At 41.5% G+C, this 24,017-nt stretch overlaps 1 protein-coding gene across 21 annotated transcripts in view; it reads left to right on the top strand.

Annotated features, from left to right (window-relative positions):
- ZMAT3 (zinc finger matrin-type 3) overlaps nt 1-23,510 on the top strand; it is a 122,204-nt gene extending 98,694 nt beyond the window's left edge. For 18 of the 21 annotated variants that reach the window (XM_064366817.1, XM_012472267.3, XM_064366810.1 and 15 more), the window contains 4 exons: nt 8,819-8,938; nt 11,714-11,880; nt 12,003-12,057; nt 16,399-23,510. In XM_064366817.1, coding sequence (XP_064222887.1) covers nt 8,819-8,938; nt 11,714-11,880; nt 12,003-12,057; nt 16,399-16,698 — 642 coding nt within the window. In that variant the 3' untranslated portion in view covers nt 16,699-23,510. Of the gene's footprint in view, nt 1-8,818; nt 8,939-11,713; nt 11,881-12,002; nt 12,104-16,398 lie in introns of all 21 variants that reach the window. The other 3 variants (XM_064366820.1, XM_064366823.1, XM_064366821.1) reach the window with 3 other exon arrangements.
- Nucleotides 23,511-24,017: the final 507 nt, after the last annotated feature.

Below are 24,017 nucleotides of genomic sequence, written 5' to 3'. Positions count from 1 at the left end.
GTCTGTCTCATTTGTTAGCTTTAGTAGTAACTGTTTTCTAAACTTGGGAGCTCCAGTGTTAGGTGGATTTTTATATATTTGTAATTTAGGATCGTGATATTTTTATTTTGGACTAGTCCTTTTATTATTGTATAATGTCCCTCTATGTCCTTTTTTAACTGTGGTTGCTTTAAAGTTTGTTTTGTCTCAAATAAGAATACCTCCTCCTGCTCGCTTTTGTTGTCCATTTGCACAGAATATCTTTTTTCACTCCTTTACCTTAAGTTTAGGTGAGTCCTTATGTATCATGTGAGTCTCTTGAAGACAGCAGATAATTAGTTGGTACATTCTTACCTGTTCTGCCATTTGGAATCTTCTAAGTGGAGAATTTAGGCCGTTTACATTCAATGTTAATATTGAGTACTATTTTGTTCATTGTGCTGTTTTTTTGCCTGAATACCTTGGGTTACTGTGTTGTTGTTTTATAGGTCCTGTGAGGTTTATGCTTTTAGAAGATCATATTTTGGTGTATTTTGAGGATTTGTTTCAAGACTTAGAATTCCTTTTAGTAGTTCTTGTAGTGCTGGCTTGGTAGTGGCAAATTCTCTCAGATTTCTTTTGTCTGACGAAGACTGTATCTTTCCTTCATTTATGAGCTTAGTTTTGCTGGATACAAAATTCTTGGCTGATAACGGTTTTGTTTAAAGATGGCTAAATATAGGACCCCAGTCCCTTTTAGCTTGTAGGGTTTCTGCTGAGAAATCTGCTGCTAATCTAATAGGTTTTCCTTTGTGAGTTACCTGATGCTTTTGCCTCACAGCTCTTAAGATTCTTTCTTTCCTCTTGACTTTAGGTGACCTGTTGACTGTGTGCCTAGGCGATGATCTTTTTGCAATGAATTTCCCAGGTGTTCTTTGAGCTTCATTGTGTTTGGATGTCTAGATCTCTAGCAAGGCTGGGAAAGTTTTTCTCGATTATTCCCTCAAATATGTTTTTCAAACTTCTAGATTTCTTCCTTGGTAACATCAGTTATTCTTCAGTTTGGTTGTTTATTGTAATCCCAAACTTCTCGGAGACTTTATTTATTTTTTAAAAATTCATTTTTCTTTGTCTTTATCAGTTTGGTTTAAATCGAAAGCCTTGTCTTTGAGCTCTGAAGTTCTTTCTTCTACTTGTTTAGTTCTATTGCTGAGACTTTTCAGTGCAGTATGTCCTTCACTTCCAGAAGTTGTGATTGTTTTTTATTTATGCTATCTATTTCACTGGCCATTTTCCATTCGTAGCTTGTATTATTTTCTTATTTCTTTAAGTTGGACTTCACCTTTCTCTGGTGCATTTTTTTTTTTTTTTCGAGATGGGGTCCCACTCTGTCACCCAGGTTGCAGTGCAGTGGTATGATCTCTGCTCAGTACAACCTCTGTCTCCTAAGCTGAAGCGATTCTCCTGCTTCAGCCTCCCAAGTAGCTGGGACTATAGGTGAGCACCACCACATCTGGCTTTTTTTTTTTTTTTTTTGTATTTTTAGTAGAGATTGGGTTTCACCACGTTGGCCAGACTGGTCTTGAACTCCTGACCTCAAGTGATCTGCCTTCCTTGGCCTCCCAAAGTGCTGGGATTACAGCCGTAAGCTACCATGCCTGGCCTGGTGCCTCCTTGATTGGCTTAGTAGTTGACCTTCTGAATTATTTCTCTGGCGATTCAGAGATTTTGCCTTGGTTTGGATCCATTGCTGGTGAACTAGGGTGATCTTTTGGGGTGTTAAAGACCCTTGTTTTGTCATATTACCAGAATTGTTTTTCTGGTTCTTCCTTATTTGGGTAGACTATGTCAGAGGGAAGATCTGGGGTGCAAAGTCTGCTCTTCAGATTCTTTTGTCCCACAGGATGCTCTGATATGGTGCTCTTCCCTTTCCCCTAGGGATGGGGCTTACTGAGAGCTGAACTGCAATTATTGTTACTTTTCTTCTGGATCTAGCCAGCTAGTGGAGCTACCAGCCTCTGGGCTGGTACTGGGGAGTGTCTGCAGGGAGTCCTGAGACATGATTCATCTTCATGCTGTCAGCTGTGGATACCAGCACCTGCTCTGGTGGGGGTGGCGGGGCAGTGAAGTGGACTCGTGTGCTGGTTTTGTGTTTGTTGGTCTCCAGCCAGGAGGTGGTGCTCTCACGCGCGCATCAGCTGTGGTAGAATAGGGATGATCACGTGGTGGGTGTGGCCCAGGAGCTCCCAAGAGGTTCCGTTCTTTGTCTGGGGCTACCAGGTGGGTAGAGAAGGCCACCAGGTGGGGGCAGGGTTAGGCATGTCTGAGCTCAGTCTCTTGTTAGGGGAGCTGGCTGTAGCTGCTATGGTGGATGGAGGTGTGGTTCCCAGGACAATGGAGTTATGTTCCCAGGGGGATTATGGCTGCCATCACTGTGTCACACAGGTCGCCAGCAAATTGGGGGAAAGCTGGCCATTACAGGCCTCACCCAGCTCCTATGCAGCCCACAGCCTGAAAGACTGGTCTCCCTCTCACTGTGCCCCTTCTGCAGCACCAAGCTCATTTCCAGGCAGCCAGTGGGCAGGGCTGAGAACTCGCCCCAGACCACAGGCCTCCCAGCTGAGGAAGCAGGCTGACTCACAGTTCCTCAGCTGTCCCAGCCTGCAGCGGCAATGCACCTCCTTCAAAGGGTCTGTGGATACTTGGCTTTTCCGGTATGTTCCTGCGGTAGTTCTTGGAGCAAAAGTTCATCATGTGAGTCCCCATACGCTGCTCTGTCCATCTGAGTGGGAGCTGCTAATTAGTCCTGCCTCCTCCCTGCCGTTTTCCCCGTAAATGTGCATACTTTTCTTAGTTGCCGTTATCATCGTCATCATTATTATGTTGTGGGTGCAATACCTGCTTGAATACTACTGGGGATGCTGCTTTGGCAATAAAATACCTGACACTGCCTAACCTTGAGCCCTCCACTGGTGCTGGCTACGTCTTCTGCATTTTCATGGCCTGCGTTCCTGCAGCCATGCTCTTCAGCTCCTGTATTGGCTGTTCTTCCACCCTTAGTGACTGCTTCCTGTTGTCATGCAGACAAGCCTGTAAAACCCATCTTTCAAAGAATTTCCCATGGATCCCATTTCTCTGTCTAGCTGTATGCTGGATTTCTCCGCTCCCTGTCATAGCAGAGCTCTTCTGCCTAGTTGCCTGTACTGGGTGTTTTCCTAGTTAAACCACTTCACATGACCTTTTCTCTCTCACTGTTCTACTGAAGTGATTGTTACCGAGGCCAGCTGTGACCTCTGTCTTTGCAAATCCAAGTATCACTTCTAAATCCTGACTTTATTCACAGTAGCTTTTGACCTGATGAAGCACTCCCTTTTTTGGTTATTGTTGTGTTGAATGATTATGAAATCCTTCAGATATAAAGTACCAACAGTATAATGAACACTTGTATTTGCCATCCAGCTTAAAGAGTAAAAATTATTAATTCCACTGAAGTCCCGTCATATCCCTTCCCAATTGGATCCCTATTCGGTGCCCCTAGATGTAACCACTGTCCGGGATTTATTGTTATCACACACTGTTTTTATACATTTGCTACATATGTGTTCCCCTATGTAAGTATGTAGAGTTGTTTTTTATATTTTTAGACCCTACATTAAAAATTATTCTTTTTTGCAATTTGCTCTTTTTATTCAGCATTTTGTTATGAGAATCATTCACATTTCCATGCATGGCCCTAGAGTGTCGACTTCCGCGACTATGTCGTGTTTCTTCGTATGAATAATTACAGTTTAGGTATTGTCCTGTAGGTGGTCATTTACATCAGTTCCACCTTTTTTGCTGTTACAAACAGTCCTTGTAGGAGCATTCTTATGGATATCTCCTATGTATGTTTCTGTTTGGTAATCCCTGGAAGTAAAGCTCCTGGTCATCACGTATTTAACTAGACTCTTTTTCTTTTGAACCACTTTGTTCTAGACGTCTGTGACACTGCACCTGTCTCGTTTTTATCTTACTTCAGGGCCAGGCATTCTCAATCTTACCTTTTTGGGTTCTTTGCCACACTTTATATTGTAGTGTCTTTGAGGTTTGTCCTTTGCTTTCAGTCACTGAGCTGTCTTGCTAACTTACCTAGTTCCGTAGTTTTATTTGTTTTGTGTTTTTCAGGCAAGGTCTTGCTCTGTCACCTAGCAGCTGGCTCACTGCAACCTCAACCTTTTCGGTTTAACCGATCCTCCCACCTCAGCCCCTCAGGTAGCTGGGACCAGAGGCGAGCACCACCATCCCAAGCTAACTTTCTTTTTGGTTTTGAGACGAGGTCTTGTCATTTTACCCAGGTTGGTCTTGAACTCTTGGGCTTAAGCAGTCCTCTTGCCTCAGCCTCCCAAAGTGCTGGGGTTATAGAGATGAGCCACTGTGCCTGGCCCTAGTTCCATGGTTTTAAATTCTACCTACATACTGATAACTCCTTAGATTCTATCTCTAACCTGACCTCGTTTGTAATCTCCAGGTTGGTCTGTCTTTGGACATCTGAAGGGGATCTCGGACTTAACACGGTCAGTGGGCCTCTTGACCAGCTGTTTCCCCTTCCTCTACATTTTCCGGTGGGAGCCGTCTCATGTTTAAGCTTTAGCCCACATGTCTCCCCCGAGAAGCCTGCTCTGCCCACCCCACCTCCCTGTGCATCATCTGTCGTATCATCCTGTTCTGATTTTTGCAGAGCACTTGTCAGTCACTCATAGTATTTTTTCCTTTGGTTGTGTGTGTGGAGATATATGTATGTATGTATATATTCTGTTTACATCCCCTAGAATAGTTCTTGAGGGTTGAGACGTTGCCTTTGTTCACTGTTTTATCTCCTTTTCTTAGAATGGTGGTCAGAACATAGAGGGTAGTCAGTAACTATTTAACCCCGTTATCTTCCGCGAGATTTGTAGACTCAAATTCTCACATGTTTTTAGAAGATTCGTAAAGCTTAGCCTTGGCATACAGTGGCTTTTGCTCTCCCGTTGCTTGGTGAGCGGGACGGAGGGTTGCAGTGTTAAAGGATTCCTTCGGTGCTGCCTCAGCAGCCGGAAATGTCTGTGGCTGCTGTGTCCTCTGTTTGGGGCCTCGCTCCACTGGACTGGCTCCACCCACTCAACCTGGCAGGCTGTGCTTGGCTTGGGCCCTGCGCGCGCTGAGGGATCTGCACTCAGCTCCTGGCTCTACGGGGTGTGTTGCCAGCAGCTTCTACATTGGGTGCCGGCATCTAGACGAGGGAAATGAGGGTGGTGCTTGAAAACTTGGAGATGTCATCAATGGTGGAGTCCTAGGGGGTGTCACAGCTGTCACCCCGGGAGTCCCAAGATCTGACGTTCCAAGAAATATTGCAACTTTCTCCTGTTCCTACCACCTGCAGCTTGGCGTACAGGAGCACGTTACATCTCATTCGGTCCCACCACCTGCAGCTCAGTGAATGAGTGCGTGGTACAGGTCGACCTGTTCTGGGTTCTTGTCCTGTGACCAAGAGGAGTAAGAGGAATGAGGTACCTTGGCGCTGGTGAGTGAGTAGGGTGGAGAAGAATTTTATCAAGCAACAGGAGGAAAGCTCTCGGTGGAGAGGGGCCCCAAGAGTGCTTAGCCCTCTGTGTGAGAGGGGACCCATAACAGGTTTGCCGTCTGTGGGGCTGAGTCTGGGATTTTTATGGGCTCAGAATGGGGGAGTACATGCTGATGGATTCATGGGCAGGCCTGGAGAAAAGCACCATTCAATTGACTTGAAGGCATCGAGGAAGTTCATACTCTGGTTGTGGACTCTGTCTGGGATTGGCAACTCAGTTTTCAGGGTTTAAACTGTCTTTGGCATGAAGGTTGGGTTTCATTAGAGACCCACCCTGTCTGCCTAGGAGTTTGTCTGTCTCTAGTTGCTGTCACTAATTCACACGTTGCACTGTCTCTTGGATTCATCAGTAGTCGTTGAGCTGTCTCAATCTCAGTATGCTGACTCTGTCTTCTTCCCCAAAAACATTTTTCCTCCCCACACCTTTAAAACATTTTCATAAATATTTCCACGTACCCTGTGGTTCACCTCCCTTCTACTGTCTGATCCAATGTGCTATCACTTGTTCTTACCTTCTTCATAGTTCCCGTGTGTTTCTCCCTCATCCAGCCATTGTCTTGCTTCAGGCCCGTTTTGCAAGCTCTTACCTGTCTCCGCTCTATCTAGTAATTGTTTTTGGCTCCATAGCTTTAAATACCATCCACATTCTGATTATTCCTGAGAGTCTGTCTTCGTCCTGACCACGCTCTCGAACTCCAGTTTGGTTTGCGACTTCTGTGACAACACACTGTCAGATTTTTATCTTACTTTGTAGGCTAGGCATTCTCCATCTCGTTTTCTGGATCTCCATTCTGTACCAGACTCTATCTTGTAGGGGCCTAGGATTTGGCTCTTGACTCTCCTCTGTGTATCTTCTCAGCTTCCAGCTTTGATCTGCTACCCTGATGCTCATCTTTATCAAAGACAGTCAAGTCATGCACTGCTTTGCTTAAAGTCTCTCAGAGGCGCCCTGCTGCCTCTGACGTCCACGTTCTTTGTCATGGGCAAAGCCATTAAGAACGAGCCCCTGTGTGTTTCAGTTTCTGCTCTCCGCTCTCCTCCAAAGGATCTAGAAGACCGCTCTCTCTCCTGTGGCCTCTCAACACAGAAGGCTGGGCTTTTGCTCATGCTATTTCCTCGGTGCACAATTTCCCTTTCCCTTACTTCTTAATCTCCCCTGTAAACATTTGCTCATTAAAAAGACCAGTCAGTGGCCCCCTTTTGAGGGAAGTCTTCCATGGTGATGAGAAAGTTCTATGGAGGAAGAATCAACAGTTATATTAAGTTGGATGTGCCTCTTAAGACTTTAACGTGTGGGTGACCAGGAGGCAGTTGGGTATATGGTTCTGAAGGGCAGGATGGAGATTGATGCTTTTGGGAGTCACGAACTTACTCATGGTATTTGAAAAATATAGGTCTGGGTAAAATGACCTAGAGCCAGGGCATAGCAGAGGGCGGGGGTGGGTCCTTGGATACTGTAGAGTTCAGAGGTCTGGTAGAGGGGGAGAGGGGGAAGGGAAGACGGAATATAGGTGGTAGTCGGAGGAGTGTTTCCAGAAGGAAATGAACTGTATCATGCTACTTTGAGTTCCAGTGAGATGAAGGCGCTTATGTGACTGCTGGATCTGACTGTGGAGTTCACTGCGGCCTTGGTAAAAGCAGCTCGAGGTGCTGACGTGAGAAGACGGCTCTTGGCTGATGACTCTGTTTCGCTGCTTATGTATCTGCCTCCTCCTCTGTGTGCTAGTCCTTAGTTTATGTCTAGGGCTTAGCATGTAACTAGATGCTGAATAAGTGTTTGCCTGCAGGTTTGAGTTTTACCGTGCAGTTTGAAGAATAATGTACTGTTTTACCCTTATTTAGAACGCTTCGTTCTATTGACCCTTGCCGCTAGTCTGTCAGTACAGGGAATACAATCATGTGACTAGTAACTTAAAGCGTGATGAGAAAGGCAAATTCATGTGAGTAGAGGTTCTTAGCGCATCTTGAAGCCATCGTGCTGTAGTGGAAAAGGACCGTTCTTTGGATTTGGAAGGCCTGTCTCAGGCTTTGGCTGTGCTATTTAGCCTTGAGAAGGGAGCTGGGGGCACATCCCTTACAGGCTCTGGATTGCAGTTTCTTGGCTGTCATAGATGGACAATATTAACAGATTCATCTTACAAGATTTTTGTGAGCAGCAAATGAATAAATGCAGTGAACGTCCTTTGTAAGTATAAAGATACTCTGTAAGTGCTATTTTTAAAGAGTAATTGGATTATCCATTTTATTACTAACTTACAAAGTAGATTAGATCAGAGTGTCATGAAATTCATATTTATCAGTGACACATGAATGGCAAGAAGTTGAGTAAGGACATAGGTCACTGGAAAATGTGATACTTTTTTTTTATTTTTGAGATGGAGTCTAACTTTCTTGCCCAGGCTGGAGTGCAGTGATGTGATTTTGGCTCACTGCAGCCTCCGCCTCCCAGGTTCAAGCAACTCTCCTGTCTCAGCCTTCTGAGTAGCTGGGATTACAGGCTCCCGCCACCACGCCCAACTAATTTTTGTATTTTTAGTAGAGCCAGGGTTTCACATGTTGGCCAGGCTGGTCTCAAACTCCTGACCTCAGGTGATCCACCTGCCTCGGCCTCCCAAAGTGCTGGGATTACAGGCGTGAGCCACCGCGCTGGGACAGTGTGATACTTTTCTAGAAACATATAGGAAATTAATTTCCTTTGGCTTTGCTCTCTTATCTTTCCCAGATAAATTTAATCATTCTGTTAGAGCACAAGAGTAGGCTCTTCTACTTCAAGATCTCGTAATGAACTCTAGCTGGTCGTCTGTTTACCCCGGCTTGTACACGTATGAAGGAATAAAGTGTAGTATTACGGGTATTGTTTTCTTTTTTTCTTAAGTAATGAAGCAAATCCATCGATTAACTCAGTTTGACACATTTCCCTCATGGTCACTGCAGTTTTTTATCCACAGGAGATATCAAGACCCTTCGTAGATGCCGAAAACCGTGGTATTACTGAACCTTCTATATGCGGTTTTTGTTTTTCCTGCACATACATAACCTGTGATAAAGTTTAATTTATAAATTGGGCCAGTAAGAGACTAACAACAGTAACTAATTAGAAAAAGTACAATTATAAAAATATACTGTGATGGAAATGATGTGAATGTGGCTCTCTCTCAAAGCATCTTCATGTTTCTGGACCCCAGTTGACCATAGCTAACTGAAATTGCTGAAACTGCAGATAAGGGGAGACTGCTGTGCTCATTTTATTTTTCTGTCTAGGGTAAAAATCATGGTAAGAAACTCCGAAATTACTATGCAGCAAACAGCTGTCCTCCTCCTGCTAGAATGACCAATGTGGTGGAGCCTGCAGCTGCCCCAGTTGTTCCAGCTCCTCCGCAGGTGAGACGCGTGTGTCCGGGTGGGGCGGCATTGGGGTGGAAGCTGTGGACGCACACACGGCTACAGGTGACATTTGTTGTCCATGTGTCCATCAGGGTACAGCTGGGAAAATGATCCTGAAAGATGCTGCTCGGTGCTTTTAACTCCTTGAACTATAGTGCTGGATGGAATGCAGGCCAGAATCTGTGAACCTTGAGATTTCTCATTGGCTCTGTTCACGATGCGTGAAGTGATGAGACCAATACTGTTACACGAGTCTTTATACATTTCTTAAAATTCTGGCTAAGTGATCCTGAATGTCTAGGCTAACCCCGAAATGAAAAGACAGATTTTCAAATGTGTATTTCTTTATTGCAGTTAATCCTGTTTATTTTAGATTTTGTCTTCCACTTGCAAAATTAGTTTTTTGAGATTGCTCATTACTTACCTCTGTTCAGAGAGCCTTGTATAAACGTGTTTTGGACCTCGCTGTTATGAGACGGACTTGGAAGCCAAGTTCTTTTTGCTCTTTGGACGATGGAACAGGTGATTTAGGCCTCCGAAATGTGGAGTCTACTCCTTAATCTGTCTTTGAAGTGTCATTTGTCTGTAGAACAATGCAGTGGTCATAAATTATCAGGGCATAACTGAGTACACAGCACGCCAGGCACGGTGCCGAGCACGCCTTATGCATTGTTACGTTCAGGCTGGGACTACAGGGAGGTGGCGGATGCAGTAAACTTGGGCATAAAATTTAAGAAGGAGCTAAAAAACCCAGTAATCAAGATAGAAATTTAAGGTGATATTTTAGAAATGTAGAATTGATGTAAAACAGTGGTGAACAAAACATTGAAAACTTAAATATTACTGATTTTCCTTTTGCCTCAGCCTGCAATACGATTTGGCATGGCACTGCTGCTGATTCTGAATGTCAATTTTTGGTATTTTTTTCTTCATTAATTTTTTTGCATTAAATTTAATTTTTTTAGCTGGGTGTGGTGGCACGTGCCTGTAGTCTCAGCTACTTTGTAAGCTGAGGCACAAGAATCACTTGAACCCTGGAGGTGGTGGTTGCAGTGAGCGAAGGTTGTGCCATGGCATTCCAGCCTGGGTGACAGAGCAAGACTGTCTCAAAAAAAAATTTTTTTAAATTAAATAAATATTTCACTAAAATATTATTTATCTTGATTTCTTAGTTTTTTTTTGATGTTCCATTAAATTCTGAGCCCAAGGCAAGGGTCTCACTCACTTCATTCTAGTCCCAGGTCCTGACCTCATTTAATGCTTGCAACAGCTTAGAGGTACTGGCCTTATTACTCAAGTGGTATCCGTGGGCCAGCAGTATCGGCTTTACTGGAAGTTTATTAGAAGCTCAGATGAACTAAGGAGCTTTCCATGGTGTTACATGTTTTGTAAAGGGGTACAGCAAGAATTTCCTTTTTTTTCCTTTGAGGTAGAGTTTGGTTCTTTTTGCCCATGCTGGGTTGCAATGGCACGATCTTAGCTCACTGCAACCTCCACCTCCTGGGTTCAAGCGATTCTCCTGCCTCAGCCTCCTGAGTCGCTGAGATTACAGGCGCCCACCACCACGACCAGCTAATTTTTGTATTTTTAGTAGAGATGGGGTTTCGCCATGTTAGTCAGGCTGGTTTTGAACTCCTGACCTCAGGTGATCCACCCACCTCGGCCTCCCAAAGTACTGGGTTTACAGGTGTGAGCCACTGCGCCCGTCCCAAGAATTTCATTTGATCTTAGACCTTTGCTCCTAACCAGCAGGTATCAGTTTACTTTTCTGAGTGTTAGTTTTTAGTACTTAAAAGTGTGGGGAGCAATTCTGGCTGTTCTTTCTTCTCATGGATTTGTCAGTTAAGAGAGATATATAAAAAACGAAATCAGAGAACAACAAGATACCCAGAGAGATCGTCAAGCTGCATAGTTTTCCTGTCACTGGTTTCTGAAGGCTGCTCTAGAATTGAATAGCTGCCCCCAGTGGGGGCTGTTTTCAGTGGGCTCCACCCTCCTGGGCAGGCAGCCTACACCTTTCTTCATAGCATACCCCAGAAAAGTCTTCCCTTCCAAGTGAAACGACGCTGTTTTCTGCAGCTGTTCCTGCTATATATATGGTTTCCAGAATCTTTATCGTGTATTATATCACTCTTCTCTGGCCAAAATCTAGTATGTCATTTTTTTTGTTAACGTAATATTTGTTGAGCCTGCTGTCTGCGGGCACTCTGTTAGGTTCTCTTTCACGTGTTGTTCCTCAACCTGAGTACAGTTGTCTGATTTGCTACTCATTTGTAATGTTTTCCTGATTATATCTGTAGCTAGTTTGTAGACTTTTTGAGGACAGGGGCTCTTTTTAAAAAATATATATGACTGTATATCCCTTCTGAACTAGACAGCACCCCTAATAAGCAGTTAACAGTCAGTGAATGCTTATTGGTGGATTCTGAGTAGACTTTACTTTTTCTTGTAATGTGATTTTAGGCCTTACCTATTTACCCATTACTTACTGTCCTAAATCTAAGCTTTTGAAACTCTTTAAAAAGCTTTCTTCAGTGGCAACAGCAACGAGCCGTTCACTAAGTTGGTACCTAAGTGATTATAATGCAAAACCAAGATTAAGTATATCCCAGCCTTTTTGTTTTCCTGGAACAAATTATTTTCTTTATGACGCTTAATGCTTGTGGTCACGCCATATCCTCTGGTTGTTTTTCAGCTCTTAGAAAGAACTTTGAGGAGAAGAAGGAAGCTCCATATTTTTTTAACCTTGTTTCTTTTTGTCTTTGATGTCAGATGGGCTCCTTTAAGCCAGGAGGCCGAGTGATCCTGGCCACAGAGAATGATTACTGTAAGCTCTGCGATGCCTCCTTCAGTTCTCCAGCTGTGGCTCAGGCTCACTATCAAGGGAAGAATCATGCCAAGAGGCTGCGGTTGGCGGAAGCTCAGAGTAATTCATTCTCGTAGGTATTGCCATTTTCTCTGAGGCCAAAGTGTGTTATGTGAGATTGACTGTTGTAAAGAAAAACAGTTGCAAGGGATTCTTGTTTAGAAGACTCACTCTTTTTAAACTTCTTTTCTCCAGGGAATCCTCAGAGCTGGGTCAACGGCGGGCCAGGAAAGAAGGGAATGAGTTTAAGGTGATGCCTAACAGGAGAAATATGTATACAGTGCAGAATAATTCAGGTATCCTGTTTCCACATCCCTGTGTATACAGTGCAGAATAATTCAGGTATCCTGTCTCTTTCCACGTCCCTGTATATACAGTGCAGAATAATTCAGGTATCCTGTCTCTTTCCACGTCCCTGTATATACAGTGCAGAATAATTCAGGTACCCTGTCTGTTTCCACGTCCCTGTGTATACAGTGCAGAATAATTCAGGTATCCTGTCTGTTTCCACGTCCGTGTGTATACAGTGCAGAATAATTCAGGTATCCTGTCTCCTTCCACGTCCCTGTGTATACAGTGCAGAATAATTCAGGTACCCTGTCTCTTTCCACGTCCCTGTGTATACAGTGCAGAATAATTCAGGTATCCTGTCTGTTTCCACGTCCCTGTGTATACAGTGCAGAATAATTCAGGTACCCTGTCTCTTTCCACGTCCCTGTGTATACAGTGCAGAATAATTCAGGTACCCTGTCTGTTTCCACGTCCCTGTGTATACAGTGCAGAATAATTCAGGTATCCTGTCTGTTTCCACTTCCCTGTGTATACAGTGCAGAATAATTCAGGTATCCTGTCTGTTTCCACGTCCCTGTGTATACAGTGCAGAATAATTCAGGTACCCTGTCTCTTTCCACGTCCCTGTGTATACAGTGCAGAATAATTCAGGTACCCGGTCTGTTTCCACGTCCCTGTGTATACAGTGCAGAATAATTCAGGTATCCTGTCTGTTTCCACGTCCCTGTGTATACAGTGCAGAATAATTCAGGTATCCTGTCTGTTTCCACGTCCCTGTGTATACAGTGCAGAGTAATTCAGGTATCCTGTCTGTTTCCACGTCCCTGTGTATAGAGTGCAGAATAATTCAGGTATCCTGTCTGTTTCCACTTCCCTGTGTATACAGTGCAGAATAATTCAGGTATCCTGTCTGTTTCCACGTCCCTGTGTATACAGTGCAGAATAATTCAGATATCCTGTCTGTTTCCACGTCCCTGTGTATACAGTGCAGAATAATTCAGGTATCCTGTCTGTTTCCACGTCCCTGTGTATACAGTGCAGAATAATTCAGGTATCCTGTCTGTTTCCACATCCGTGTGTATACAGTGTAGAATAATTCAGGTATCCTGTCTGTTTCCACGTCCCTGTGTATACAGTGCAGAATAATTCAGGTATCCTGTCTGTTTCCACGTCCCTGTGTATACAGTGCAGAATAATTCAGGTATCCTGTCTGTTTCCACGTCCCTGTGTATACAGTGCAGAATAATTCAGGTATCCTGTCTGTTTCCACGTCCCTGTGTATACAGCGCAGAATAATTCAGATATCCTGTCTGTTTCCACGTCCCTGTGTATGCAGTGCAGAATAATTCAGGTATCCTGTCTGTTTCCACGTCCCTGTGTATACAGTGCAGAATAATTACGTCCCTGTGTATACAGTGCAGAATAATTCAGGTATCCTGTCTGTTTCCACGTCCCTGTGTATACAGTGCAGAATAATTCAGGTATCCTGTCTCTTTCCACGTCCCTGTGTATAGAGTGCAGAATGATTCAGGTATCCTGTCTGTTTCCACGTACCTGTGTATACAGTGCAGAATAATTCAGGTATCCTGTCTGTTTCCACGTCCCTGTGTATACAGTGCAGAATAATTCAGGTACCCTGTCTGCTTCCACGTCCCTGTGTATACAGCGCAGAATAATTCAGGTATCCTGTCTGTTTCCACGTCCCTGTGTATACAGTGCAGAATAATTCAGGTATCCTGTCTGTTTCCACGTCCCTGTGTATACAGTGCAGAATAATTCAGGTATCCTGTCTCTTTCCACGTCCCTGTGTATACAGTGCAGAATAATTCAGGTATCCTGTCTGTTTCCACGTCCCTGTGTATACAGTGTAGAATAATTCAGGTATCCTGTCTCTTTCCACGTCCCTGTGTATACAGTGCAGAATAATTCAGGTATCCTGTCTGTTTCCACATAACTATATATACAGTGCAGAATAATTCAGGTACCCTGTCTCTTTCCACGTACCGGGGTGGCATTCTGCACATGACCTCCTTTGTTTTTATTTCTTTTAATGATAATATAGAGCCTGGGATTTTGGGGTTAGTCAGTGCTCTATTGAATTAGCCTAGTGGTAGTTTTTCAGGCTGGTGTGTATTTCAGGTCTTACTTATTTACTTTAATTATTTACAATAATAAATATATTCTTTATTTTGGTTTTACACCATAGTCTATGTTTTAGGGTCTCCTATAATCCCTTCATATCTGTTTATATTTGCCAACTGAGAAAGGTAAAATGCGATACCAAGGGGCTACTTGGTTTAAAGTTGTACCATGTTAAAAAAAGATTCTAAATCAGTGGTTTTTAACCAGGGTAGTGAAACAGAGTTACCCAAGGAATTTTTACAAAGTGCCTGAACCATGAGTTAGAGATTTTCAGTGAGTAAATTTGGAGCGAGACCCAGAGATACATGTGTTTTGAAAGTGCTTGCTTGGTGCTTCTGATACACACATTCAGTTCACAAGCACTGGTTTATAGGAATGAATTCTGCATTTTCCGATTGTCCGATTGTTCTCAGTAGGGAGAGTGGGCTGAGGAGTTCCTCATCCTCCCTGTACTTCAGCCTCTGATATGTCATGTGCCAGCAGAGGTCATTTACTTGAACAGTGAAACAAATAGAAAGCAGAGCTGACTGCAAAGCCAGAGAAGTCTACTAAAAAGAGGACATAGAGAAAGCACAGTTCAGGCCGGGTGCTGGTGGCTCATGCCTGTAATGCCAGCACTTTGGGAGGCTGAGGTGTGTGGATCACCTGAGGTCAGGAGTTCGAGACCAGGCTGGCCAACATGGTGAAACCCTGTCTCTACTAAAAATACAAAAATTAGCTGGGCATGGTGGTGGGCACCTGTAATCCCAGCTACTCAGGAGGCTGAGGCAAGAGAATCGCCTGAAGCTGGGAGGTGGAGGTTGCGGTGAGCTGAGATTGCACCACTGCACTCCAGCCTGGGTGAGAGAGCAAGACTCTGCCTCAAAAAAAAAAAAAAAAGCACTATTCATTATGATTAATAAAAGTCTAAACATATGTTAGTAATTATAATAAATGTAAAATTGCCAAAGTCCAAAAATATTAAGTTGGATAAAAGAAATCCATCTGAAATGAAGGAAGCTGGGATAGCTGTATTAATATCAGAAAAATAAATTTTAAGATAGATGATGTTCTCTGATGAGTACAATGGAATGAGAAGTCAACAAAAATAGAAAAGCAAAATTTCTGTTTGGGAATTTAAAAACACCTCTAAATAACTCACGGTTTAAAGAAACAATTACACTGGAAATTAAAAATTCTTAGAATAAAACAGTAATGAAAACATATTAACACTTGTAGGATGCAGTGAAAGCCGTATCGTGAGGAAAGCATTACATGTATATTATTACAGTAGACGTGGAAAGTAGAAAGTGAATGAATTAAGGGTCCCGCTTGTGAAGTCAGTAATGTAAAAAGAGGAAAAGGAAATGATCTGTAATGTCACCAACACTTTTGTAGATTTCGTTCTGATCTCTTCATGCATATTACTTCTTTAAAATAGAAATGGGATTCTAGTTTGGGATATTCTTGGTTTACTTAATAACATGAGAGTTTTCTATAGCATGACTATATTTGGCAACTACATAGTTTTCCATTGCATTCGTTACCATATTTTCTTTAATCCTTTTTTTTTTTTTTTTTTTTAAGACGAGGTTTCACCATGTTGGTCAGCCTGGTCTTGAACTCCCGACCTCAGGTGATTCACCCACCTTGGCCTCCAAAGTGCTTGGATTACAGGCGTGAGCTACGGCGCCCGGCCTAATCCTATTTTTGAATCTCTCCTTCCCCCTAAATTTTTGGTTTTATAATCACTGCTGAGATAAACATATTGCTAGTAAATCTCTGTGTGAAAATTCTCAGTATTTTCTTAGGATAATTCTCACAAGTGGAATTTCTGGATTAAAGGGTTAGCAGAAGTATGAGACTTCTGACATAATGCTTGGAAATTAAAGTGTTTTTAAAAGTGTATTCACTTTTTTTAGAGAAACAGCCACTCGGAATTTGAGTTTGGCTCTACAGCAATTTTTCTGACAATAGTTGGAGGAATCATTTTATCTTTTTAGATTGAACCTGTATAAAATTGTAATTTTAAACATCCATTAACTTTACATTCACTTAAAGCTAAGAATCTGTGAATTTTATAATTCGAGCTTAGAATTACAGATTACAGTGATGATTGGTCAGGCTGCCATTCACTTAATAAATGTTTTGAATATATTATTTCTGTCTCTTGCTTTAGCAGGTCCTTACTTCAATCCCCGCTCTCGGCAGAGAATCCCACGTGATCTGGCCATGTGTGTCACTCCGAGTGGCCAGTTTTACTGCTCAATGTGTAACGTTGGGGCTGGCGAAGAGGTTGAGTTCCGGCAGCATTTGGAGAGCAAGCAACATAAGAGCAAGGTGTCCGAACAGCGGTACAGGAGTGAGATGGAGAATCTGGGCTATGTGTAGTGATTCTCATGCTACGATCAGCAGTTTGTCCTGCCTGTTGTTCGCCTTTTGTCAACTTGCCCTGCTGTGTGGTCATTCCTCTGCTTAACGTTCATACGTGTGACCCGCAGTGGTACCATGAGGTGTCAAACCTGGGGGCCCAGGGTCGGGGTGGGGAGGCAGGCGTGGAGAACGTGCTTCTTAGGTCGTAACGCTTTCGCGGGGTCCGTTGTGTTGAGCTGCTCGTAGCATGTGACCTACCCACCCCAGCAGAAGTAACTTTTTATCTTGCCCGAGTTCTGGTCAACTTTGACTGTTTGAAAGTATCATTTTCTTTTGCAATTTTAGTTTTATGTGCTGTTAAAGAATTGTATTGAATTCTTTTTAGATCAAAGTAAAAATAGGTCAGCAGACATTTCAGTTTCCCAGGGTTTAACCGGAACCGCCACCTCAAAGCCTTGGCAGTAGGATACATTGTTAGAAACTGTTACGGTCTTTCCCGGGACATGTTTTGTTCTGTATCAGTTCTCCCCATCATTGAAATGTAAGTTTTCTTGAATTCAGATACTCCCAGTGAGCTTGTGTACTTCCAGACAGCTAAACTTGATTTCCAGTTGTGGATTTCACACATTTAATTGCTGCCTTCTTCCCACCTCTCTCCCCCGCCCCGCCCAGTTGAATCAGCTTGTCTGACAAGCTCATCTTCATGCCCCAGCTGTGCTGTGGGTTTTCCAGGCCTCATATTTGAATATTTCTTGAGTTTAAGATGGATATGATTTTTAAAAATTTATTTTTCAGCAGAGTTTAGGAAACAAAGGTAGGTTTGATTTTTCAATTTAGAGTTACTTCTTCATCGATAGTAACATGCATTTATATCATGATTTAAACCATCAGTTTGGATTGCTTGACATTTTGTTTTGCCAGACTTTTTTGATACTTTGATTATTACACTTTACTTACATTTTCCTCTGTCTTGCCAGTCTGTTGGCCGTCCTGAAAAATGTCACTACCTGCTGTTTTATACACAGAGAGGAACTTTTTAGAAAGCAAATAAAGTGTCACTGTGTTTGTTTCCAGTAGAAAAATACATGAACTATGGTTTTATTCTTTGTAATTTGGCTTTCTTGAAGATAATGAAAAGTATACAGTAGATCGCTTTGGCATCTGATAATTGTATCAATATTGTTATTTTTGTTTTTTGCTTTTAAAATAAGTTGTAATGTATATCTAGATTAATGGAGTGCTCTGTGAATATTTATTAACTACATCCTATCCATTTACTGTATTTTACCTGCCTAAGACCAGTGGCCATCCATACTACTTTTGAAAGGCCGCTTGATCCGGAAGTTTATATTTTAAACAGTATCTTTGAACAATGGTCAATTCACATTTGATTGCTTATATTACTAACTAGAGATAAAACCTCCATCTTTTCTTGAGAATCCTGTAGGCAAATAGATGTGGGAAGGCAAATTACAATCATTCTTTTTCTGTAATACTTTGGGACAATTTTTAAACAACTCAGACGCATGTTTAAAAATGAGTTTTCTGTGACTGACCCCTTCTGTGTTATCCAGTTACTGTCTTCCATTGAAGTGGTGGTTCTTTGAAACATAGAATTATTTTGTAACCTTTTTTCTCCCAGAAACAGAAGAATCAAGTATTATTCTGTTAGGATTCTATCTTGACCTGTGACTCTGAATATAATAACCCCCCCTTTTTTGCAGTAATCCATACAGTAGAGTTGCTTAGTTTTGAGCAATTTAGGGCTTTTCTTATTGGCCAGTAGGTTACTCATTTTGCTGCTAAGTATAATTTTTTTGGTCAATTTTAATATTGTACTGCTGGCCACTTGGTTCTATGATTGCCTAAAAATCTGGTTGTTTTTTCCTCTGCAGGTGTGTATGTGTCTGCACACCCCCAGACACATGATGCCATAGAGAGGTGTGTCAACCCTTATTTCAGATAACAGTAGGAGATACGAATGTGAGTTTCTGTTTTGTAAAAATGGCATCCATCCACTTTGTCTTCCTGTGGAAATAGTTTTAAAAGGAGGATTCCCCTTGCTGTCTCCGCTACGTTTCGTTCTATGCATAGAACAGGCAGTGGACTTGAGGGCTTGATGTTGCTCAGGCCTTGTGTATTCAGGGTTCCAGTTTCCCAGTGCCCTTAATGGATGTTACGAATGCATATGCGCATTTTCCTTTAAAGAAAGAAGTTAGATTTATAGTGTTATTTCTTACTTGGTATATTTCTTTGCACTAAAAAAGAGCTATGTATTTGTTTTATATGACACTTTAGTACCGTATTGCCTACAATAACTCAGTTTGCTCCTTAATTTTCAAACTCTGGGAAGTTGATGAGTAACTTCCATGATCACTTGTAAAAGTTACATGCACATCTGAAAAACAGTCACCAATCTCTACGACAGTAGGTTGTGTTTTGCACTCGTTACCTTGCAATGTTCTTCTCTGTTCCATAGGTGGAAACAAAGGGGGACAGAGTTCATCAGGCAAGAAAGGCCTGAATGGATACATCTGTGCACGGAGCAGTTTCTCATGTCCCTGGATTCTGTAGACAGTGTTTTTCTGTCTAAGCAGACTGTTTCTTCTGAGTCTGTGATACGTGATCTTCGTTGTGTCGCTTTGTGATGTTCAGTCCTGCTCTGTAACATACTTTAGGATTTGCACCTTGTGCTCCCCAGGAATTATGTTAGTGTCTTTTTCTATGGGATCCTCAAGGATGGACAGAGGCCTAAACAACAAAAAAATTAGTAAAAAGAAAAACAACCTTGGATTTCAGTAATCGTCCATAGAACTCATAGCATCAGTCTCTTTTCTCTGTGGATAATGTCTTTATGTAAGTTGTCAATAAAAAAATCAATGTTAGAAGATGACAATTAGAATTCTTAGATATCGAGGGTAAGAAGTTGTAAAGAAAGAAAATTCGTGTTTCAATTAAAAGATTGGATTGCGTATATCTTTGAAGTGGTTTTGTAAAAAAAAAAAAAGTTCAGTTACCAAACTGAGTGTGCCCTGTAATCCTTCTGTGTCCCCTGAAGATCCTTTGAAAACCTTTTGTTGGTCGTAACTCTGCGCATCTCGTCCTGCAGCTTGTAAACACGTGCATGTTGTTTACGTTTGTCTGCCTGTCTCTTACTGCACTACATTCTGCAAGGTGAATAATTTTTAAAAATACCATTTATTTTGAAAAAGTTTCTCCAACTCTTCCTCACTAGTCCCCTTTTAATTAATTGGTAAACTTAGAAAACCATTAGGATTTTTGAAGCCCTGAGTTTAAAAGAAGAATCATGGCTATTTAACAGCATCCTTACGTCCCCCTGACTTTAAAAGCTAGCAAGAAGCACGAGATCTTCCACCTCATTTGAGAAAGCTCTTCTACAGAACTCCGTGCTTGCTTACAGTTACCCACCTACAGTTCGAACAGCGAGAAGGGGAGAGAGACATGTCTGGTTACATCTTCCTTAACTCCTGAATTGGCTGGGACGTAAGCAACAGCAGTGTGAGTTCCAGTGACTTCTGTAAAATGAGCCTGAAGAACTTGGCGAGGTGTATACTAGGACGATAGAGCTGCTCTAGAAATAAATGGAGCCCTGTTTTGTCAGGATAGATAAAAGTTTCATGCAGGTTTTTGAACAGGTGTTTTAAAAAAATTTGACCTTACCAACTATTTTTTTCTTCTAGCCAAATCATTGTACAGGAGTTTCATATGTAATAAAAAGTGTTTTGTTACTGTTTTTGCTTTCTTGGCAGGGTTGAGAACCCCTACCATTGTGAGCTGAATGGACAGATAGCTGTATAAATAGCTTCTCATAAAACTTTTCTTCTGATAGCTGTTGGACTTTTTCTCCCCATTATGAATGGGAGGAACATTTGTAAACTTCCTTTCTGGGTAGCTACCAAAAAACGTACTGGCTTATGGTCCCATGTGACCCTGTCTCCCATTAAGCCCAGAATCTGAGTGCCTTTAGTAAGTGTTAGCATTTCACAGAGAGAAGTGATGACAGAATTATTGCTGTTAATCACCATTCATAAATAGGAACTTGGAATAACAATGGTCTGTGTGAATTCTGTTCTACATCTGTTTTTTTTCCTTAATGCAATCTCAATTTGATATAAAGTAAAACTATTGTCATCATTGATCAGGAGCCATACGTCCTGAAAATGAATTCAGTTGTCCCAAGCTGGCAGCAGTCATAGATCATTTTTCACCTTGATTTGTGTTGTGTTTGAACTTAGTAAATGGCAGCGTGTTCGATTGGAAGAGCTTGACACAGATGTTTGGGAAAATTCTTTATTCTAGTGGTCATTTTCAAACTTGTCTTTGCTGTAGAGAGGGGAAATATTATGTATTTGCAACTAAAGTATTTGAAGAGACTAGCACAATAATTAATCGTATTAGTTCATTTCTATATTAAAGGAAGCATCTTCGCAAATCAGGTTTTAGGGCATTAAAAGCAAAGTTTTCCCTAGTTTAATGAATTTAAAATTCTAAATTGCCTGAGTACTTAGAATCTTTGAAACACACTGTTAGACTAATTTTATTATAGAAATGCTAACATGTTCCTCAACATTTTCTCAAGAAATTTTCAGACGTATATCAAAGTTGAAAAAACTTGACAGTGTGACCACTGCTGGGTTCTGCCGTCAGCATTTGGCTACACTTGTACTGCCACGCAACTGCTCATTTCTCCATCCCTCTTTCCATCCATCGATCCGTCGGGTTTTTTTTTTAAACATTCCAAAGTAAATTTTAGGCAGTACACTGCCCTAAATTCTTAGCATGGGTGTCGTTAAAGTTTGCTATTTGTTTAAATATCTTTTTTGAAAGCGATATATGAAGTTGAAACCCTGAGCCAATTTACCTAGTTTTTTTTCCTCTTTTTTTTTTATTCCCTCCTGTGGACTTTTGTCTTCCAGTTTCTCTTGTGTGTGCTTAGGGTGAGGGCGGACAATTCCTTTCAAAGTTTATTTTAGAATTGGTCATTTTGAAATGGTGGTCACAAATTTTAAAGTTTCAAGATAATTTTTCTTTTTCCCACTTCTGATAATGTATTTTTGCCAAACTGTGCAGCTTCTTCAGAAAAGTATAAATTACAGATTGGGGTTTATGAAATCAGCAAATACCTCGTTTCAGTCTGTGGCTGCTTTTCTCCCTCTGGTCAATTCTCCCTCAAGACTTTCTGCTGCTGTACCGGAAGGTGGAGGGGAGAAAAGGGTCAAGCCCCTATAATCAGCTGATTTAAACAACTCTAGGAGAACAGATTAAGTAGTTTCCTAAGTTGAAACTATTAATTTTTCTGAAGAATTTGATTTGAATTCCCTGAGAATTGTAACTATCCACGCTTCCTCCAGCTATAGTTAGCAGAATTAAAAATCACTGTACAATGAGTTGTCGAAATTTTAAGCCTTAGTAACCAACTTTAGCTTTACTGTAGTCACGTTTAGAATTTTTTTTTGACATAGGCCTTTATGTTTATGCCCACTTTTTGTGGTGGATAAAATCTCAAGAATTTAAGTGACTTGCTCCAGGTCATGAAGGTTCAATGGGTAGAATTGAATCAGAATTGGAATGTTCCAGATTCATATTCTTGTGTGTGTTTGATAAAATTCATGGCTTTGAAAGTAACCGAACACTTCCTTTGGGCCCTTGGAGGGAAAAATACATATTTTTACTAATTAAACTTTTATTTTTGGACATTCTGCGATTCTTTGAACTTAAAGATATTCTCCTGGCTGTAGTTCCAGATTAGGCCTGGTGCCCTTGCTAAGAGCCTTGCTGCACTGTGGGATACTAATAATGCAGCGTGTATCGGATTTTCTTGTATTTTGGTGACCTTCATGATTCACTTACACATCTTTGTAAGTGCTGAATCGACCCCCTCACTAGTGAAGATAATAAATGTTCTCTGTCATTCGTTATTATTCGTGTATTCTCTACATGATGCATTTTTTTAAGGAAGAGTAACTCCGCATGTCAGGAAGAGTCGTATCCTAGGGCAAAGCGCACATAAAGCAGTTTATTTCTGCGCTGCAAACACGGCATGAACAGAAACAAAGCTCTTTTGGAGCGGCTGCTCATTGTTTTGGCCTCTTGGTACCTGAGTACCTTTCTGGGGTTTTGTAAATCGTGTGTCATTTGTAAGAATTTCACGCTAACTCTGTGTTACTTGGTGTTTACCTGTGGTACCCTTGACTGACCATAATGATTTAGTTTGGGTATGATGTGTCTGCTTTGAGATGCCTTAATGGAGTACGTCAGACCTGCATTAAAGCATTCCATATATCTGCTGGGACGATAAGGTACCTCTCCTTGGATATATGCTCTAGATTAAGAAGCAAAACTGATTTTGCTTTCACCATTAAGGTTGCATTTTAATGCAGTCATTGTTTTAAATTAGAGAATAAAATGTAAACCAGGGGAGACTGTAGAACCCTTCACTTAATGGCATGGCAAACTTTAAACTGCTTTTGCTATTTACTAACTGTCTGGTAAAGGATATAGCTAAGAAATGTCAGCCCAAACTGGATGTAATTAGGGTTGTTTATGAACATTTTCTCTAAATGTCGTACAGGGGCCTAAGATCTGTGTATGCTGTTGGGTCAGAGTGCCAGTCACTGCTTTGGAAATCTGTGTTCTAGGGCTACAGAATGGCAAATGTGTCATGGGATGAAAACCAATCAACTGTGAATTGTGAAATTGAAATTGCTCTTTTGGTTTTATTTTCTTTAGCATTTGAGTATAGAAATCTGAAACTTATTTAAAATTTATACTGCTTTTGTCGATGGCTCATTTTGGCTGTGTATCCTCACTTATGTACTGATTTCTGATAAAGCCTTGATTATAACCGGCATTTTGTGTTCCAGTTTAATAAAACGGTTTCTGAGTCTTGTCTGAAAATTGTTTGGTTATGAATTGCAGATCAAGGGAAGATGGTAAATTGTCAACACTGAGGTGATATTTTGATGCTGATTCTCGATGACTGGTTCCCCGTTCATCAGTCTGCACACGATCTGCCATGCTCTTCTGGAAATCATGCAAAAGCTCTTAGGCTGGCAGAATCAACCTAGCTGCCCACAGTGCCCATTCTCCCCATCACTGGAGTTAGCCTGGGACTGGAGTGAGTTCTCAATTTTATTGATAGATATTAATATTTATTTTCCCTTTGAATTTTAAGAAAGTTGGCCTTAGTACCATAAACACTGCTAGAAATAAACACATTAGTAAAAAGCATCTACCCATTAATCTTTTGGGTGTTTCACATATAAAATTAACAAATATAATCAATTTATATATGCAATGTAATTGAGATGTGGTCCTTTAAACAGCCTGGTTTTCTGTATACAGTGTACTTTTGAATTTCAGTGCTCATTTAAAAAAGTAGATTATAGGCCGTAAGATGCTGTT

The sequence above is a fragment of the Aotus nancymaae genome, unplaced genomic scaffold (genome assembly GCF_030222135.1).
Source record: "Aotus nancymaae isolate 86718 unplaced genomic scaffold, 86718_ANA_hifiasm-v0.15.2.pri h1tg000067l, whole genome shotgun sequence".
Lineage (NCBI taxonomy): Eukaryota > Metazoa > Chordata > Mammalia > Primates > Aotidae > Aotus > Aotus nancymaae.
The sequence above is the reverse complement of the archived record's forward strand: the minus strand, read 5'-3'. Positions and strand labels throughout refer to the sequence as shown.